We start from the raw sequence: 18,994 nt of genomic DNA, 5'->3' as shown, positions 1-18,994 counted from the left end.
CGTGGCTGATATAATTGTCAATACAACATATACATACCACTCTTGTGAATATATGTGTATAACACCAAAAACACTTAACTTATAGGCCTCCTCACATACATATATACATACATACATAAACACACACACACACACACACACACACACACACACACACACATACATACATACATACATACATACATATATACATACATACATACATACATCAAATCAAAACAAAGATTAATAAAACTAAACATGTACGATCACTAAAAGTATCAGAATTGTACAAAATACGTTACTAAAAGCCAAATTTAGTGTCTTTCAGAGAAGACAAACGTTGGTTCCAGGTCGGAAACAGGAGTGAACGATCTTGTACTGAACTCTGTCATCTTCAGCAGCACAGGTTAAAGTCCACTTGTGAGCGGTTTCGTGGCTGCAGCTGCAGTAAATTTATTCTTCGTTTGCACTTACGTGCAAGAATGAATGAATTGCGCAATTTCCCCGTAATATAACACGAGAGAATACACTGCACATGTGACATGACGTGCTGAAAGAACGTATGGTATGGTATGCCACACTTATCGATGTTTTAGGTTCCGCCACATGTTTTCCACTTGCATGCCACAGATGAATGCATCGAGTTAGTTTTCTCCAGCTGGACTTTGAACGTGTTAGTAACTGTACAGACAGACAGCGACGATATGGAGCAACACGACTCAGTTTAATCCTCCCACAGGCTTCACTGGACGACTTCATTAACAGCTAAATTATTATACTGTCACATGGAGTTTCATGATGGCAAACTTTGCAGATTTGGGCAACAACTATTCTTATTCTCAGTCTTGTTCTTTATAATTCAAAACGAAGACAAAAGCCAGTATTCTGTCACTCCACAAACTGCCTGCAGATGGCGTCATCATTGAAGTCGGTTGTTCATGTTGAATGGACAGTTGAGGTGGTTAGAAATAGCTGAAATAATACAATTACTGAAACAAAAGCTTGGCTGACTGCAGGGAAAAGAGAAAAAATAATGATGCTTTATACTTGAAAGTGAGTAACACTGAAGCCAAATCTCTTGTATTGAACTGAGCGAGAGTTTATTTGACTGCTTATGAATTCAGCGTCAGATTCCTGCTGCTGCACAAACATGGCCTCATCGTCTTTGGGTAGAAGACTGGTGGCTTGTCTTCTCAACGTCTCTGAGGCTCGAAGGAAGGACCTGGTGGAGACTGTGGCCAAGGCAGCTTTATACGACACTGAGGGCAAGTCTCATTTCACATTAGACTACATGAGTCTGGAGATAATCAGGAGGGTTGAGCTCATTTGAAATACTTTATGTGCTGTTGAGTAGTTTAATCTACAGCGATGCATCATATTCTGTAAGAGCATCAAAGGTTTGTAGTGTCAGAAACAACGTTAGTATTAAAAACCAGTACAGGAAAAGTCAGCGAACACGTACCAACACATTTGTGATAATGTTGATAGTAATTAAAAGCTAATAATAATAATAATAATAATAATAGTAAACATTATTATGACTGTTCTTCAGTGTTTTCCTCACCCTGTAGGCCGACACAGCCTGTATGTCATTACTTATTGATTATTGCTTGGTTCTTTACAGCCTGGGTACTTTTGTTACTATTGAATGTGTCATTCACAGACATTGTTTTAAAGCATCAATATTTACTTTGTCAAACCACCACGAGCTCACAAACATCATTTAAAATGGGACAATTTTCATTTCTGTTCCTGATTATTAAATCAGGGGTTAGACGAGAGGGGACGGCCGTGCTGAACATCTTCAATGACCACGACTACAACCGCTCCGTCCTCACCATCGTGGCCAGCATCGACTCTGTCGGTGAGTACGTTCACTTTCACGCTGCGGTGAAATGTCTCTCTGCGCTGCTGCTCCTGAGGCGAGAGGAGACTCATCCCTACATGCTGAGGCAGCGCCTCTGCAGCAGGGATTCAGTTCCTGTCCCCTGCTCTCCAATCCTCCGAGAGGCAAAAATCCTTTAATAAGCTTTGTCAGGGATTTAAACACAAAAAATTCAGGATGAACATTTTTCTGGCAAAGATCATGGAGAAAAGTTTATCTCATTCAATGCTTATCCTGAACACAACCTTCTGACAAAGCAGACAGAGCTCAGCAGGCTCACACTTTGAATGTCCTGCACTCAGCCCAAAAGACAAATAAATGGCAAATAAATAAATTGCCCCCAATTATCAAATCTTTTATCTTTTGTCACGTTAAATTCATTTTCTGCAGGCCAAACTTCTCATTTCTATGTTTTTGTTGTATTCCAGGAGAGGCGGTTCTGTCTGCTTGTGAGAAAGCCTGTGGGCTGATCGACATGCGCGCTCACATGGGGGTCCACCCATGCATGGGTGCTGTGGACCTCATACCCATCTACCCCCTGGGGGAGGAGGTGGGAGTGGAGGACTGTGCTAAAGCGGCTCAGGGTGAGACGCCATTTGTGCATGCATGCTCGTGTGTGTGTGTGTGTGTGTGTGTGTGTGTGTGCGTGTGTGTGTGTGTGTGTGTGTTGGCTGATTGATCCTGTATCTGTTCATGAGCGTTGGAGGCACCGTCGTCATTCGTGTCTCTTGTTTTGTGTTCTGTGCAGCACCTGCAGAGGACAGAGACGAGCATGTTTTGACTCGACTCAGTGGCTCGTATCGTATTAAAGTCCAGCGTGCGCTCGCACGGCTGGAGGATGGCACTGGAAACAGCAGTTTTTGCTTTGCAGTTGGAAGCTGTAATTTACATTCAGCCCTGAATCTTGTTGTATCCATGTTTGGTAAACGATAGCACAGAGATTCAGAAAGTTTCAGACACCGCGTCCCCTGACACACTGCATGTGTAAATGTCCTGTAATGGGCTCTGTAGGAACGTGCCTGTTGGCTGCGGATGTGACGTCTTCAGCTTCTTGTGCTGTTGTAGTTTCACAGTTCACCAGATGGCTCAGCCGGCACGTGTGCTGCTGATAATGAGCAGCAGCTCCGCTCGAGCCTGTGTGCGCTCTGTTTGCAGATCTGCGTGGTGTGATTGCAGAATGATAATTGGCAAACTCACTAACAAGAACCTTATTTATGCATGCGTGTAATAAGTGGTCCATGTGTCTGAATTACACCCCCCAGCCTGTTTCGTCTGCCACGCTCTTACTGCTCTCGTGTTTCTGAAACTGTGTGCATGTGATGACTCGAGCTCCATTTGCCGGCTAACTAACGTTGCCTGTGTTCTCGTTCAGCTGTGGCTCAGGGACTCACAGAGCGGGTCCGGGGCACCAGTGCCTTCCTGTTTGGCTGGGCGGACTCCCCCCTTCAGCGGGGGCTGGCACAGAGGAGGAAGGAGCTGGGCTGGTTCAAGAAGATGCCGGACTTGCAGGCGATCAGGCCCGACGTGGGGCCGCCGCCACAGAAGCGATTCGGCCTCACAGGTGAGCCAGAGCTGGAAGAAAGCCTGAGCTTCACATGCCAGGCGTGCTTCTGCAGGTAAATGTTGGAAAGCCTGAAAAGAAGGTTAGATTCTCTTTGCCTGGATTATACAATGCAGGTGATTTTGCATCTGTATTTACAAAACAGTGTGTGTTACAGCTCGACCACAGGCCATCGCTCTCCTCCTCTGTGACCTTTCAAAGAAAACAGCCACTGAAACATTTAAAGTCAGGAAAACCGTTTTAAATGCTCCCTTTCAAGGCTCAAATGCAGGAAACATAATCCAATAGCTTGAGGTTGTTTAGGATTTATTATGCTAACAGGCTGTTTAAAATGCAAATGGTTAAAAAAGGTTCAGTAAATCAGCATTAAAATGAAACAAAATGAGCCTCTCAGAAGTTCATATGAGGTTATGGCTGGATTAACCTGCTCCCGCCGCAGTCGCCAACTCTATCTGGTTGGTGATCCAGCTTCGTGTGGCCCGTGTTTCCTTGCTGAGCTGTGGTGGAGGGATACTTCCTGGCAGTGACAGTGGCAGCAGTAAACCTACAGATGACGAGCAGGATGAAGATAATCACTTGTTTGGGCTAACTCAGACCTCTGAAGTCTCATATTAGCTACGGTTGAACTTTGTCCTCCCACCGGGGAGGGACCACTTCATGGCCTGTCCTCCAAGATACTGAGTTATTTCTGGTGTAACCTCACATCTTTCTGTGTTGTGTTGTTTTCAAAAGGTTTACAGGCAGAAATCCACCGTAGGAGTGATGGATTTCTGCCCGTAAACCCCCACCTGCAGCCTCAGCGGACTGTAATCCAATGTAGCAACAACACATTGCATTTCAAGGCAAGGATAAAAATTTATTAGACAAGGTCTTCATCACTTTTACAATCCATAATTCCTTTGCTGTAAAAGCACAAGGTGAATGCTCCAAGGTAATGCTAATTTCATGGGGCTGTTGAAATGCAGGAGAGCTCTAACTGAAGTAAGAGTAGATGAGGCAGGTAAATACGGTGGCCCTGAAGTGCAAAACGCTAACGCAAAAGAGAAAACACGAACGCAAAAAAGAAAACACAAACACAAAAGAGAAAACACGAACGCAAATGAGGAAACACGAACACAAAAGAGAAAACACGAACGCAAAAGAGGAAACACAAACACAAATGAGAAAACACGAACGCAAAAGAGAAAACACGAACGCAAATGAGGAAACACGAACGCAAAAGAGAAAACACGAACGCAAAAGAGAAAACACGAACGCAAAAAAGAAAACACAAACACAAAAGAGAAAACACGAACGCAAATGAGGAAACACGAACACAAAAGAGAAAACACGAACGCAAAAGAGGAAACACAAACACAAATGAGAAAACACGAACGCAAAAGAGAAAACACGAACGCAAATGAGGAAACACGAACGCAAAAGAGAAAACACGAACGCAAAAGAGAAAACACGAACGCAAAAAAGAAAACACAAACACAAAAGAGAAAACACGAACGCAAATGAGAAAACACGAACGCAAAAGAGAAAACACGAACGCAAATGAGGAAACACGAACACAAAAGAGAAAACACGAACGCAAAAGAGGAAACACAAACACAAATGAGAAAACACGAACGCAAAAGAGAAAACACGAACGCAAATGAGGAAACACGAACGCAAAAGAGAAAACACGAACGCAAAAGAGGAAACACAAACACAAATGAGAAAACACAACAACATTAACTCTAACGGAAGAGGTAGGTACCTTCGGGTGGCATGACTTGACGCTGATTGGACGACGTCTCCTGAACAATCCAGCTTCCTTTAAACGACTCTTCAGTGTACGCAAACTTATTTTAATGTTGTGAAAAGTTGACAGCATATCTAGTATGACGTCATATGTATGCCCGGCATCAAAGTACTCTTTGATAATACCAACTAAGTCTGAATCACCAATCGCGCTCATGTTTTGAAACCGATGCGTTGAGGTAGGTTTACTTCCTGGTAAAGAGACGGGCAGTGACGTCGTCCAATCAGCGTCAAGTCATGCCACCCGAAGGTACCTACCTCTTCCGTTAGAGTTAATGTTGTTGTGTTTTCTCATTTGCGTTCGTGTTTTCTCATTTGCGTTCGTGTTTTCTCTTTTGCGTTCGTGTTTCCTCTTTTGCGTTCGTGTTTTCTCATTTGTGTTTGTGTTTTCTCTTTTGCGTTTGTGTTTTCTTTTTTGCGTTCTTGTTTTCTCATTTGCGTTCGTGTTTCCTCTTTTGCGTTCGTGTTTTCTCATTTGTGTTCGTGTTTTCTCTTTTGCTTTAGCGTTTTGCACTTCAGGGCCACCATAGGTAAAGGTTCCTGGGACTCAGAGAAAATCAAAGACAGGTGTGTGTAATACTCTGAAAGTGTTATTTCAGGTCTGACTCGGCTGATGTCCTGCAGGTGTTGGAGCCAGTCCATATGTCATGAACTGCAACGTCACCATCGACACACAAGACATCGCCATGGGACGCAGCATCGCCACAGCCATCAGAGAGTCGACGCCGGGGGGCCTGCCCGGGGTGCAGGTGCTGGCTTTGCCACACGAGGGCGCTGTGGAAATCGCCTGTAATGTGGAAAGCGTGAAGGGGGGCCCGCCCGGTCACACGGCTGCAGGTGAACTGTGGCCGTCGTTCTGCGTCGGCGGCCAGCCGTACTGTCATGCTCCGGCTTCCCTCATCGCGGGGAGGGTCGCAGAGCTGGCAGGGAGGCAGGGGGTCCGCACGAAGGCCACCGCACTGGTGGGGTTCACCCCCCTCGAGTGCAGGGGCCTGGCAGAGCTGGCACTGACTCAAGGCATTGCAGAGTTCTGGAAAGAGCAGCGCAGGATCCGCATGTGAAAATGAATCATCGCCAAAACCAGTGAAACCTCGAAGAAGTACATCGTTTCTGTCTGATGTCACTTGAAACACCATAAGAACTGATGTCAAGGCCTGACCCCTCCGTTACCACCGCCAGCCTGGTGGGCTGTCCGTCCTAATGCTGCACAGGTGCACAGCTGCACTGCTAAACTCACCTGTAATGAAACAGAATAATAATAATAATAATCCAGATGATATCTGATGGTGCGTAGTAATGCTAGGTTACTACTGAAGCTAGTTAGCCAGGGATGCTAACGTTTGCAGCTTACGTTAAAGCAGGCAAACGAACCCATTTCATACAATTTACCTCCTGTATTTAGCTTTGAGAAGGCAAATGAAGCATAAATAAATAAATAAAATACAGCACCGTGCACACTGTTTAAGCATGAGCAGAAATCCAAAGCTTGTTAGCAAACAGTCAGTATTTACATGTTCAAATGTTTAATGGTCCTTTGACTGGAACCATTAGCCTGTTTTTTAATACTGTTCAGAGTGAATTTAACCGAATTTACTTGCACATTATTTCCTGACATATGAGCTTTAATATCACTAACACTGATTAAGATCACAAATAACTGCATTTTAAGAGATTTCATTACATTTTTTGATGAGAAATCAATAACAATAACAACTTTACTCTCACAAAATACATGGAAATAAAACAAAGAATTGTGTGCAATAACATTTTCATAGAACAAAATGTAATAAATAGATTAAATAATAAATAAAAATGTTCCACATTAATTATTTGTTCCTGGTATTACTTGAGGGGGGATCAAGTTAAACAGAAGCAGATATTCCACGTCCTCTGCAGCACACCTGGCTCAGTGCCGTCCTAATCCCCCGCTCGCGGTAAAAGAGATTTGGCTTTTTATATCTGAATTTCTTCTCCACCCAACGAAGACCAAAACCATAAATCCCAGCATATCATCCTCCAGAGTGGAGTTTGAATTTTTCTTTAATGCGTGTGTCATTTCCTGTTTACTGAAGAGTCTTTGCTGATGAGTCTTTTCCCATCATTTTCCACCATCAGCCCTGCCATGCATGACTCTGTGGGAGAGTCACCATCTGTGTGTGAAACAGCTATTTTTATCACGAGTCATGGACGACATCTTCTAGAAACATCCAGCGCTTTGCCAGCGTTTGCACGGAGATCACAGAGAAACAGCCCAGTTACAGTTAGCATTTAATCAAGTGTGTTTTCCTCAGATATCCATGCAACGTGATGCACAGTATTAACCATTTAACAACAGGGAGGCGAATTTGGCCAGAGGACAGGTCAGGAGTTAACTGGGGCGAGATGATTCCACTCATTTCTTACATAAGGGCAGTATAATGCATTGAAAAGCAGCACATTCATGAACTATAAGAACATATGTATCTGAGTCATTAGGTCATAATAACTTAAGCTCTATGGATTTGCCACAAAAACAGTTTTGAAAGCCAAAAAGTGCATTAATAGATGTTTGATTTGAGCTTCATGTTAAAGAAATAAGTGATTTCAGAGCCAATAACTCATCCACAGAAGTTCCCGCCTGGTAAGTTTTGAGTAGAAGGGCAGTGAGATTCACCAACTCCTCCAGTGAGATCGGCGTCCTTTCAGAGCCTGAATTCACTCTCCTTTCATTATGTTGTGTAGTTTTTCATTTTTCTGCATCTGAACTTACATAAGGTTGCCCTCTGAGGCAGAAGCCGTGCAGTTTTCATCAATGTGCGCGTTCTTTGGATAAGCTCTCACCGCGCCAACATTCACCTCTTTGTGTGTCATCCAGCTGAGGCTCTTAGTCACACAAGCAGCGCAGCCATGCAGCTTCATTTCATGCGTTCATACACAACGCTCACACACACATCCTTTATCTCTCCTCCCCGCTGTCCTCCTCTCTCCTCTGCATCTACACACACACATCCATGCGTACGTGTTTACTCTATGGATGGCGCGCACACACACACACACACACACACACACACACACACACACACACACACACACTCAGCCTGCCAGGCTCGGGAGCATCAAGGCCTAATCTAGGTCACAGCATAAGCCCAGAGGTATCCTGGGCTCCACACACACTCTATGCATGCATGTTTGGGTTTTTTGCATATAAAATCTATTTTGACTCGACTAATTTTCCGTCGGCTAACAGTGAAAAGCGTTTGATTTTCACTCTGACAACACACACACACACACACACACACACACACACACACACACACACACTTCCCAGGAAAAAGAAGACTATAAATAAAACCAGTTCTTATTTTTCCAAAAATCCCCCTCCATCTTCATCTCCTTCCTCTCCCTCCCGAATAACTAATTGGTTATGTGACTCAGTCTAATGGCTCTTATGATTGTCACAAGGCCGTCGTTTCCTTGACGAAATGCTCTTTGGGATCTTTCCACAGCAGATCACCGAATCAGCATCCATTTAGGAGACACTTTGCCGCTGAAGCCTAAACTAAATTTTGTGTGTGTGTGTGTGTGTGTGTGTGTGTGTGTGTGTGTGTGTGTGTGCATTGTGCTTAAATAAAGGCGTGGATGCTCCTGCACGCTGCTGCAGAAGCACCATAGGATCCCTTTGATTTGACTCAGCCTGACAGCGTACCATCCGAGATGCGACCGTGTGTCACAGCACAGAAATAGAGGAGCTTATTTCTTTACATCAGTCTCCAGCCTTCTATAAATATTCCAAAGCTCTCTGTTCTCTCTGTCTTGCTGCTTTCTCTGTTCTCCTCCTCCCTCCCTCTCCCTTTCTCCCCCCTCTTGCTGTTTGTCCATTTTTTCCCTACACACTCTCTGCCTCCCACAGCTTTCCTTTTCCCTCTGCTCCTGTCGTGTAATGTAGAGAAATGTGTGCTGTCTGTCTCTAAAGAGGCAGTAGTGCAAAAACATTGGTGCTGCATCATTTCTGAGCCCCCCCCCCCCCCCCCCCCCGACAGCCCTGCAGGGCTATTTAGTAAGCTGACAGAGATTTAATCAAATCACCTCCTCCTTCATTTCCTTACTTCACTAGCCTGCAGATTTGCACCAATCAAGTACAGTGTGACAGTTAATCACAGCCATTAATCTCATCCACCACTGCTCAGGCGTTTCATTCAAAAATAGGAACATTTACCCGAAAAAGAGGCCAAGCAGATTTGATCTAAAGCAACCGCCAGTTAGACGCTGCTGTGCCCAAAATGTCCCAAAATGTGAGCGCACAGTGCCATCGTCCCTAACCTATCAGTGTGGGAAGTAAGCGTGCCACCTATGAAGTCAGCAGTCCCCAACCCCCACCCTCAACACATGTTCAACATCCTCTGGGCATAGGCTGAGCAGAGCACTGAGACACAGCTGAGAGAGAGAGAGAGAGAGAGAGAGAGAGAGAGAGAGAGAGAGAGAGAGAGAGAGAGAGAGAGAGAGAGCAGTGAAGTGGAAATATGGGTGAGCATCAGAGAAAGACAGAAATAGAGCGATAAAGCAGTGAATTAGGCAGCAGAGGGAGGAGGAGGAGGAGAAGCGGTCCTTCACTGAGGCGCCGATGCTTGGTGCAGACATTGTGATTTCCTCGTAGCAGAAAGCTCTCGTCGTGTGTGGATCTGAGGACCTCGTGGATTTGCTCCCGACTGAGTCTCAGTGGAATTCACCGCATCCAAAACAGCTGCAGACGGAGGATGCGACTGCGGCTGGATGCTAGGATCCATGTGGGCCTGTGACGTCTGCGCTCCCCTCCGCGGCTACCTTCTTCCCCATCAGGATGTCTCCAGCGGCGCTGACCCAGATTGTGGAGTCCTGGCTCCTGGCTGCGCGCTGCCCCTCGGGTGGTCTGTGAATGTGATGCGGACGAGGCATGCTCCACAGCTCGGCGGAGACCGCTCAGCCTGCTGCCTCTGCTGACATCTGTCTCCGTGGACACACACACCGACCGGCAGGGTAAGGATGCTGCGCTGACCTGCACGCTCAAATGTCAGGGTGATGGGTTTGTGTGGGCACGTGCCTGTGTTGTACGAATACAAATCACTACGGCCATGCAGATCTCATGTCTGTTCCTCACACGTGTGCTTGCTCCTTCTCGGATTCATAAATGGAGAATCACATCTGGATTTCCTTCCAGAGGCTTCAAATAGGACAATAGCGTGTCTGAGGATGAACTGTGTGTGCATGCACTATGCAGAATAGATTCATGTTTAATGTATGACCTAGGAGATATCATGGCGAGCAACAAGTACTGCGTTTCCCCCAAAGTGCCAAGGAAACTAGGCTAGGATGGCACACACAGAGGAAGCCTGAGTAAATAATTTATTAAAGTCCTTTTGGTTTCTGAAAGCATTTGGCTTCATTTTGCTTGGAGGAAAAAATGGACATGAGGAAATGTTTTCCATCATGCAGGGAGGGACAAAGCTCTTTTATTCAGCTGGATCTCGTCTGCACGCGTCCAATAAAGACAAATTCAACCCACTCAGTTCCCCTTCAGTCGGTCAGTGAAGTTCAGCTCAGGTCAGTTTGGCTCAGCTCGGTTTAATTGAGCTCTGTGTCCTTAAAGAAGTCGATACGACACGTCACAGATCATCATGTCCTCTACCACAAGAGGAAGGAGTGGACGTCATCGGACCGGAGGTCAGACACCGGAGGTCGCACAGAGGTCAAAGGTTAACAAAGAACCAATTTACCACTTACATGTGTCAATTTCATATTCCACATTTTTCCCTTGGATGCTGATTTAGCATCTTGAGACATTTTTTAATTCCTGTGGGTTTATTTAAACATTGAATACACACATATCACAGGTTATTGTAAGTCTGCTGAAGGTGAGCTTGATTTATCCGTATTGCTCATAATCTAATCAGTGTTTTGCTGCCTCAGGTTCACACTAAGATTCCACCTGGTACGGTGGCATCGTGTTCCGGCTGCGACGCCGTTTTCTTTGGCCTGTCTGATTCTGGTGACTTTCTCGGATTTTGCTGATTTGGTCATTTGACCTTCATGTTTGTGCTGCCACCATTGGGTGAACAGACGACGTGTCATATGGTTTCCCTTTCTGTCTGTTTCAATTGTGTTTATCATTGATATATGATGAGAGTCTGCACAGGGTGTTTTATTTTGAAAATTTACCGGCTTCTCTGTGCTGTTCAGTGTCTGACTTCCTGCTTGGCTTGATGAGCTCTGGGGTCCATCGAAAATAGGCTAGGTGTGTATTCTCTGTGGAGCATATCAAGAATCATCTAGAATGGCTGCGATCAGAGGTTGTAGTCGTGCCATCTTCTCACTCCACCTTTGTGATGTCACAGGTCTGAACGGGGAGGGCGGAGACACGATGTTTAAAATATGGCGATAATGGCGTGTGTGACCTTCATAGTGATGCATTTGGTTGTTCACATGAAAAACAACAGTTGTGTAAAGAAGTTCAAAGCCTGGCTCATTTCTCACCTCTCACCTCTCACCTGGCTCACAGCCGGCCAATCACTGCGCGAGTGGGCGTGAATGTTGGATGGGGAAGTTACAGAAATGGTCGGACACAGACCCTCAATCTGATATGGGAAAGGTGTACAGGTGTGAGGGGGAGGGGCTATTCTAGGATCCGACCAGCACTTCTGAAGAAGCATACTAGCACCTTTAAACATTTAGGAGTACGCTGGCTGGTCAACCCACAGTGTTAGAATTTCAAATGGTGTTTGTTGGACTTTAAACGTTTCTTCACTTTGTTGACCTGCTTTCATTTTTCGTAGGTTTGCTGTTCATCTGAAATGCATTGAACACCTTGGATACTCTCACCTGATGAAAACAGCCTATGCCTCCATGTACCGGCATGTCAGGTCCAAACACTACCATCAAAAATCTGAGAATAGCATGTGTGCCTTCTTAATGATGATGCGGCCCCTTAAACGCGAGCATCTTGGCTGAAAATCTGACCCAGAATTGTCGGTTGTGTGGGCCTAAATTCATCACTTCATGTCATGTCATGCCACACTGTGCTTCACTCACACAGAATGTCAAGAGGTGGTCCACAAACCATCCAACAAACTGTCCCACAGTTACAAAAAGCTCAGTCGTGAATAATTTCAGTTGGGGTCGACTTACAGCTTGTTTGCGTTGGTGTGGTGCTGATGACAGCAGCGGTAACAGCAGTGGTTCAGGTGGTCACCACTGTAGCAGACGGTGGAAGAAGAATTCAGATCCTCACAGGAGCAACTGTGAAAAGACTAAGTCCTGCATTCCAAACCTTACTTAAGTAAAAGTACGTGTAGTCTCAGTAGTAGTAGTAGTAGTAGTAGTAGTAGTAGTAGTGCAGTAAATTCTTTTCTGTCTGAAGTTTATGGATTAATATTCCTGCTGCGTTAATGTGTTTGCTGCATTTTACTGCTGTAGATGTTTAAGCTCATTTGAGCTACTTTATGCACTGTTGGTAGTTAAATCTACAGCAATGCATCATATTCTATAAGATCATCACATGTTTGCAGCGCTGCCGTCCTGTGAGAACCACACATCTCTTAAAAGTTTCATGAGCTCAGAAAAACAGGCTGTTTTCAGCTTTGTGACGATGCATTTTCCAGCTAATCCAAGAGGCTTTTTAAAGAGTTTATTTAGCTGAAGAAGGAGGAGAATTTTCTCAGCCCATAAAGGAACACTTCATCGTCGGACAGGAAGGGTATGATAATACTGTAACCAGTAACTAAAACTGTCAGACGATGTGATGAGGCAGAAGTCCAAAGTTGCATGAAACCTCAGATTTGTACTGAAGTGCAGTACTTGAGTAAATGCACTCAGTTAATTGCGCCTCTGATTGTGCTGCAGCAGCAGAAGGAGTTAACAGGAGAAGTGGCTGAAGAGGGAGCTGAGGCGGATGTGACAGCTGTGAATTACTGTGAATAAAGAAAAGTGAACAACTAGGCCCTGTCCCTCACGGCCAAATGATACCAAACACAATCTGACCTGTCACATCACAGCAGTTGCTCCACTGACATGACAATTTGAAAAATCAGGGTTTGTTAATCTTTATACTCCTGCCCCTGAAACCACCATGAGACCTATATCACTCCATCCAACCCCACTTAGCTCCTCGACACACTATGATAGTTGGGAGTCAATTCCCTCATTCAGTGGGGGAAGACATCTGAAATGTATTATTGCAGCAACACGGCTGACCTGACCTCGATGTAAAAAAGGCCTTTAAAGAGGAGTGGATGAACAGTAGCTCAGGGCAAGGGGATAACCATTGTCTGTTGCTGCATCTATTTCATGTTTGGTGCATTGAAGCAGATAGTCTAATGCATTCGATTGGGAGACTGGATGATGGCATTGTGCAGCCACATAAAAGGGGTCAGCGGTAGCCTAAAGGTTAAAGACAGGCTTGGACAGGGAGGGCTACTGCAGGGGTCTCCAAACTGGTCAGAAAAACATGGAAGAAGTGAGCAATGCTGGCTTTCAGGAGCCGACAGTAATCAATATTTTTGAAGTGAACATCAAATTAAAAACTCTATATAATTTTTTTATATGATTTTTTTTTAGCCCCTTTCAGCTCATTGCCTTGGTGTTAAGGTATCCAGATTTACTGTCTGAGCGCCTCCGCTCACACTTTTCAACAAAAAAGCTCACTGTCACCTCCCTGCAGAGCACCAAACGACGGATACAATTAGCATTTAGCTGGTGAAGAAAGTTGAGCCTCTGTTAAGATAAACACTGTGATATTTTTCTTAAAAGGATTTGTTTTTGGACTTCTTCTTGTCAATGTAAACAGTCAATCGTCTGCTAGCACATTAGCTTTAACAACCTCATTAGCACATGATATATGTTGGCTATGTGTCTGCTGGTTTTGCTGTTTCTTTCCACCCAAGTAGCCAAAAATTGCTGAATGCAGATGCTAACCAGCCAATGTCTTTTAATCAGATATATGGCTTTAAGTGTTGAAACTCTAAAGCGTTTGTCCAGGGCTGTGATGGTGTCACAGCGGCAGACTCTGAGCGAAAATCGTGATGCATTTATGGTGAAACAGTTACAAACCCTTTTCTAGCATGCAGGACACCTAATTGGCACATTGGGCCATCGTGAGGGGACTTCATCGTGCATTACATTCCATAGGGGCATCCAAGAGGGCGCATTAGCACTGAGTCCACCAGTGTGCTGTCACTCTGCTAATGAAAAGGGTGGTTGGTTTGTCAGGTGACACCTGCAGGTGACGCTGTCAGTGCCATCTAACCACAAGAAACGCTTTCACAAATTTGACAGCAGATGTTCCGCCATCTTCGTCACAGGTGAACATGCTAACAGATGTCACAACATTGAACCCTTGCTGCTAACCTCAGTATCTGTCAGATGGCTTTTCTCTGCAGACTTGTCACAGCAGCGAAAGCACAGGTGTAAATAATAAGACTAATGCTGGTTGAATTCCATTTAGCTGCCTCAGTTTCAGGGTCCTGGACTCGTGCGTGCTAGCTCACTGGGTCATTGTTAATGTTATTAGTAACACCTTCGCTTCTCCCACCATGACAAGTCAAACAGTTGTTTAAAAAACAGCCTGTTTTGGGGAAAGAAGAACTACACAAGCTGACACCAACCAGACGTCCTGGAGCGCATTGCTAACATGTTAGCAAAAAGTTGCCTATTTACACATCCAGTAAACGCTTATAAACTCATAACTTATAAATCAAACTTCCTCTTATTTGGAAGCTGGTACATGTTAGTCCAGCATTCAGTCCCCTGAATTCTGCTCTGTTTTGGGTTTAGCTTTCCATCTCCTGAGAAGAATATCTGGCTCCTTCGCTGCTAAATGCTCCACCAGCTAGCCGCTAACGCTGTCGGTTGGTGCTGGGATCATAGTGTCGAGTGGATTTACTCTGTAAGAGCCTTGTTGACTGTAAATGGCTTTCTGTTTGATGTGAATAACTCAGACTGAACCGCCGAGTGTTTCTGTGGACAATGACACCAAAACAATGAGCTGAAGAGCGATAAAAGGCTCCGTCTGTCGTCCTTCTATTGTTTGTTAACAGCATGTTTGATTCGTTCATTTTGTTTAAATTCATTTTTCAAAATCATGCATTAGTTGAGGGTCAAAACACTGTTTTGGGGGATTTCCCCAAAATGTATTCTGGATGAAATATAAGATGTTGCTATTGTGTGGCATGAAGACAGTCGAATTTAAAGACTTTGAAGGTCAGCACGAAACATCATCGACTGAAGTGTAATTATAGTGTTCGGCAGGGTGGAGCTGAGGAGGAGCATGTGTTTCTTCGCTGAATCATTCCCTGACTCAATAAAAGTTAAATTTAAAGAACAATCTATAATAAATAGCTCTTCATCAAAGATTGAACTCGTCTGTTCCATAAAAATTTGCTGCAGAACCAGATTAGAGGCTGGGAACGACAGAATGGTAACAGCATTACAGTCAGTTAGACCCTTTGCAGCATCAAGGACGCATAAAAAAATAGCTTTGTACTAAAAATATCTCCACCAAGGACTATTTATGGAATGAAAGGAGAGAGGGATGCATAAAATCTCCATGTTTGCCAGATACATGCAAACCCTCTCAAAAGCTGTCCTGAAGTACAATGAATTTGTTTATTACTTATTTCGTTTTTCTGGACATATCAGCATTTCTCCAGCAGCTACACACTGTTTTTTAAATGCTCTCTGACCAGTTTATCACCTCACTGGTGGGTCATGATGTGAGTGCGTTTGGATAGCGTGGCAGAGCTGCACATGCTCGAAGCCATGGTTCCCCGCTGATAAATCCTCCCGTGCATCTTTTCCTCATGCACCACTGAGCGGTTGGTTGTTATTGAAATATCTCCATGAACGGATGAATTACCTTGCATTTGGTGCAGACATGTGTTGCTGTCCTCTGAATAATAATAATTGTACTAAATCCAAATCTAAATATGTGCAATACAATAATATAAACAAATACCTGCGCAGCCTCTGTGTTGAGCGCTAATTAGCCAACGTTAGCAGGCTGGCATGTTAAGCTGAGATGGCGGCTGTGGTAAACATACCTGCGAAACGTCAACATGTTAGCATTGGCATTGTGAGCATGTTAGCATAATGATGTTAGCATTTCTCTGAAAGCACAGCTGTGCCTCAGCGCAGCCTCACAGAGCTGCCAGCTCGGCTGCAGACTGATGGTTTGAAGTGCTGTGATGTGAACACAGAGCGGATCACAATGGAAGAAAACTCAGATTCATGTTTGTTTTTAACCAAATAATTTACATTTTATATAATGGACACATATTTTTTTGTTACTATTAAGAGAATTTCAAATTTACTGGCTGTGTTTTCAAGTTTGCACACATGAGGAGCTAAATGAGTTGAATTCCTACAGGTCATAGAAATACTCGCACTGACGATAAGGACCTAAGGACAGTCTGGAGTTGCCCGACCTCCAATTTAGTGCCACTGTTATTAGAGCAAAAAGAGACCATGACCATAAAAATGGGAAAAATGATAAATGATAAAGTAAATCTCTATTTAAAGGAGTTACATTAACAGTAAAGAAAGACATTAAAGACAGAAGCTGAAGACAGATGAGACGAAAAGGTTTGCTGATGGTGGTGTGAAGCGGTGACAGTGTGGGATAAAAACCACACATAAATAAAATAATTGACTGCACAGAGCTGCTTTTTCTCCTGCTGTCCTCCCTGTTAGTCGTTATCAGCCTGATCTCGGTGTCAGTGTAAAAGTACCCACAATTCTCTCCTGAAGCTGCATTTCCTGCACGTCTCATTCCTCAGTGAGGGTTGTGCGGTGCAGTCTAAAGACTGGCTCGCCAGTATATCAGCAGGATGTGATTTGGGGTAGAAGTATGTATTCATTTAATCCCCGGGGGGCAAAATCTCAGCGAGCTCCTGTCCTAATTCATTCCAACATCAATGCCAGAGGCTGAACTGCTGCCTTGATTATACCAATTTGCCCTCCCACCCACCCAAAGGAAGACATGTAATTACACTATTTACACTGGAGTACTTTCCTCTCTGAAAGGTCCCCAAGTAAACACGAGCTTTGTTTCCCTTCTGCATCGGAGTCATTGTGATTGAAAAGCACAATAAATGTCAGCCTGTGACACTGATGTGGAGAAAAATGAGCAGCTCTCACAGCACATTAGGATGTGGAGGGCCTGCAATGAAGGCTCTAATGTAGACCGAATAACGTCGTCTAATGGAAGGGCAGCGATCAGAGTAATCACAATCAGATCACAGCTACAGCTGCAAAATGCCGTGCAGATGATTCACATCCACTCATTTAGACTGCAGACAACACAAAACAGTGATAAATCTGACCTGCTTTAAAGGTAACGTGAGGTGTTTAAGTAAAGCAGATAATGTGGCTGCTGTAGCATTTTAACCTGTAATTCATTTGCAACTTCTCCCTCGCTTTATGCCTTAATTATTCAGCATGTCTAAATATAGAAGAAGTCTTCAAAGGTTTTGTACGGTGCCTGAGAGAGCTCAAAGCACATACAGGAAGAAAACACAAGCCAATTAAGACAAAGCCGTCACCGCTTCGGCGACACGCACATCACACTTAGAAAAAAAAAAAAAAACCTGCTTCTCTGCCGTGTTTCTGTGAGCGAGAGCGATATCGATCACGTCTTAAGGTTGAGTTTGGTTAGCCTAGCATAGCATGGAGAGGGAGGGGGACAGAGCCAGTGATAAAGAGCGAGCGTCACCTCTGAAGAATCAGTGTTTGTGTGCAGTGTTCGAGGCTACGTGCAGTCAGTGAACAACATTTTTAATACACAGCAGGTACAACGGTACCAAACCAAGAAACCGCACTCTGTTAAGACTCAACCCCGACTCCAAAAACGTCTGGACGCTGTGTAAAAATAAAATAAAAACAAATGCAACCATCTGCAAACAAGCTTTTTGTCCCTAAGCCTCATACCCAATCATGATGCTCTCACCTGTTACCAGTGAGCCTGTTTACCTGTGGAACGATCCAAACAGGTGTTTTTGGAGCGTTCCACGTCTTTCAGTCTGTGAAACATGTTGCTGCATCAGATTCACAATAAGAGATATTTACAGAAATCAATGAAGCTGATGAGGAGAAACGTTAAATATATTGACTCTGAGCTGTTTTCAGTTGAATATGTGTCCTCGTGTATATCTCATGTTAGTAAAAGTGTTTTAAAAAGCCACCACTCACTACCTGCCCAGCACCAAACAGCAGACAGTGAGTGACTAGCAGGTGAACATGGTGAGCGTTTAGCAGCTGAAGAGGCGGATGTATCCGTCAGAGGTGGGTGGAGACCAGAAACGGCGAGAAGACAGTAAATATTCTTTATCAGGCAGCTGGAAACACGACACCTGTAACACCTGTGCTGTCCACGCTTTATCAAAGTCTGCAGTGAGGGAGACGTATTGAAAGAGTGCGTCTGTTATCTGTGTCCCCTGGAAACCTCAGGAGGGATCTTTTCTGTTTGCTTGTGGTTTCTGTGTTTCTGTTTCTCTCTTTAAGCTGCTTTGCCAAATCGGTCAATGTGTTTCTCATTTTTCTTGTGTTTTATTTATTTTTACAAATGCCAGGTATGAAGATATTTTATTCATTTGTGTTTCTTTTGTCTGGGTGTTGTCTTAAGCTGCTGCGCATTGAGTTTTCTGGGCCATCGCAGTTTTGTCATTTAAAAAATTCAGGAGATGGAAAGTAGGACTAAATTTTGAGGTATTTTCAAGTTTCTGCTTCTCTGAACGGCTGCTCGACTACATTCAGGCCAATAGTTCTGTTCTTATATG

General features: G+C 44.3%; 2 protein-coding genes across 2 annotated transcripts in view; both read left to right on the top strand.

The window, feature by feature from the left end:
• The first annotated feature begins 369 nt into the window (after nt 1-369).
• On the top strand, nt 370-7,040 carry ftcdnl1 (formiminotransferase cyclodeaminase N-terminal like 1). Its single transcript, XM_076747189.1, has 6 exons — nt 370-552; nt 1,107-1,247; nt 1,751-1,846; nt 2,296-2,451; nt 3,240-3,428; nt 5,841-7,040. Exons 2-6 carry the CDS (start codon nt 1,133-1,135, stop codon nt 6,275-6,277), a joined length of 993 nt encoding a protein of 330 aa, XP_076603304.1. The 5' UTR covers nt 370-552; nt 1,107-1,132; the 3' UTR covers nt 6,278-7,040.
• Nucleotides 7,041-9,576: 2,536 nt separating this feature from the next.
• The window catches only part of LOC143330249 (nck-associated protein 5-like), a 60,111-nt gene continuing 50,693 nt past the window's right edge, over nt 9,577-18,994 (top strand). Inside the window, exon 1 of the mRNA XM_076746648.1 lies at nt 9,577-10,208. The gene's annotated coding sequence lies outside the window, so the exon portion shown is untranslated. The remainder of the gene's footprint in view (nt 10,209-18,994) is intronic.

This window comes from Chaetodon auriga, chromosome 13 (genome assembly GCF_051107435.1).
Source record: "Chaetodon auriga isolate fChaAug3 chromosome 13, fChaAug3.hap1, whole genome shotgun sequence".
NCBI classification, from domain to species: Eukaryota; Metazoa; Chordata; class Actinopteri; order Chaetodontiformes; family Chaetodontidae; genus Chaetodon; species Chaetodon auriga.
The sequence above is the reverse complement of the archived record's forward strand: the minus strand, read 5'-3'. Positions and strand labels throughout refer to the sequence as shown.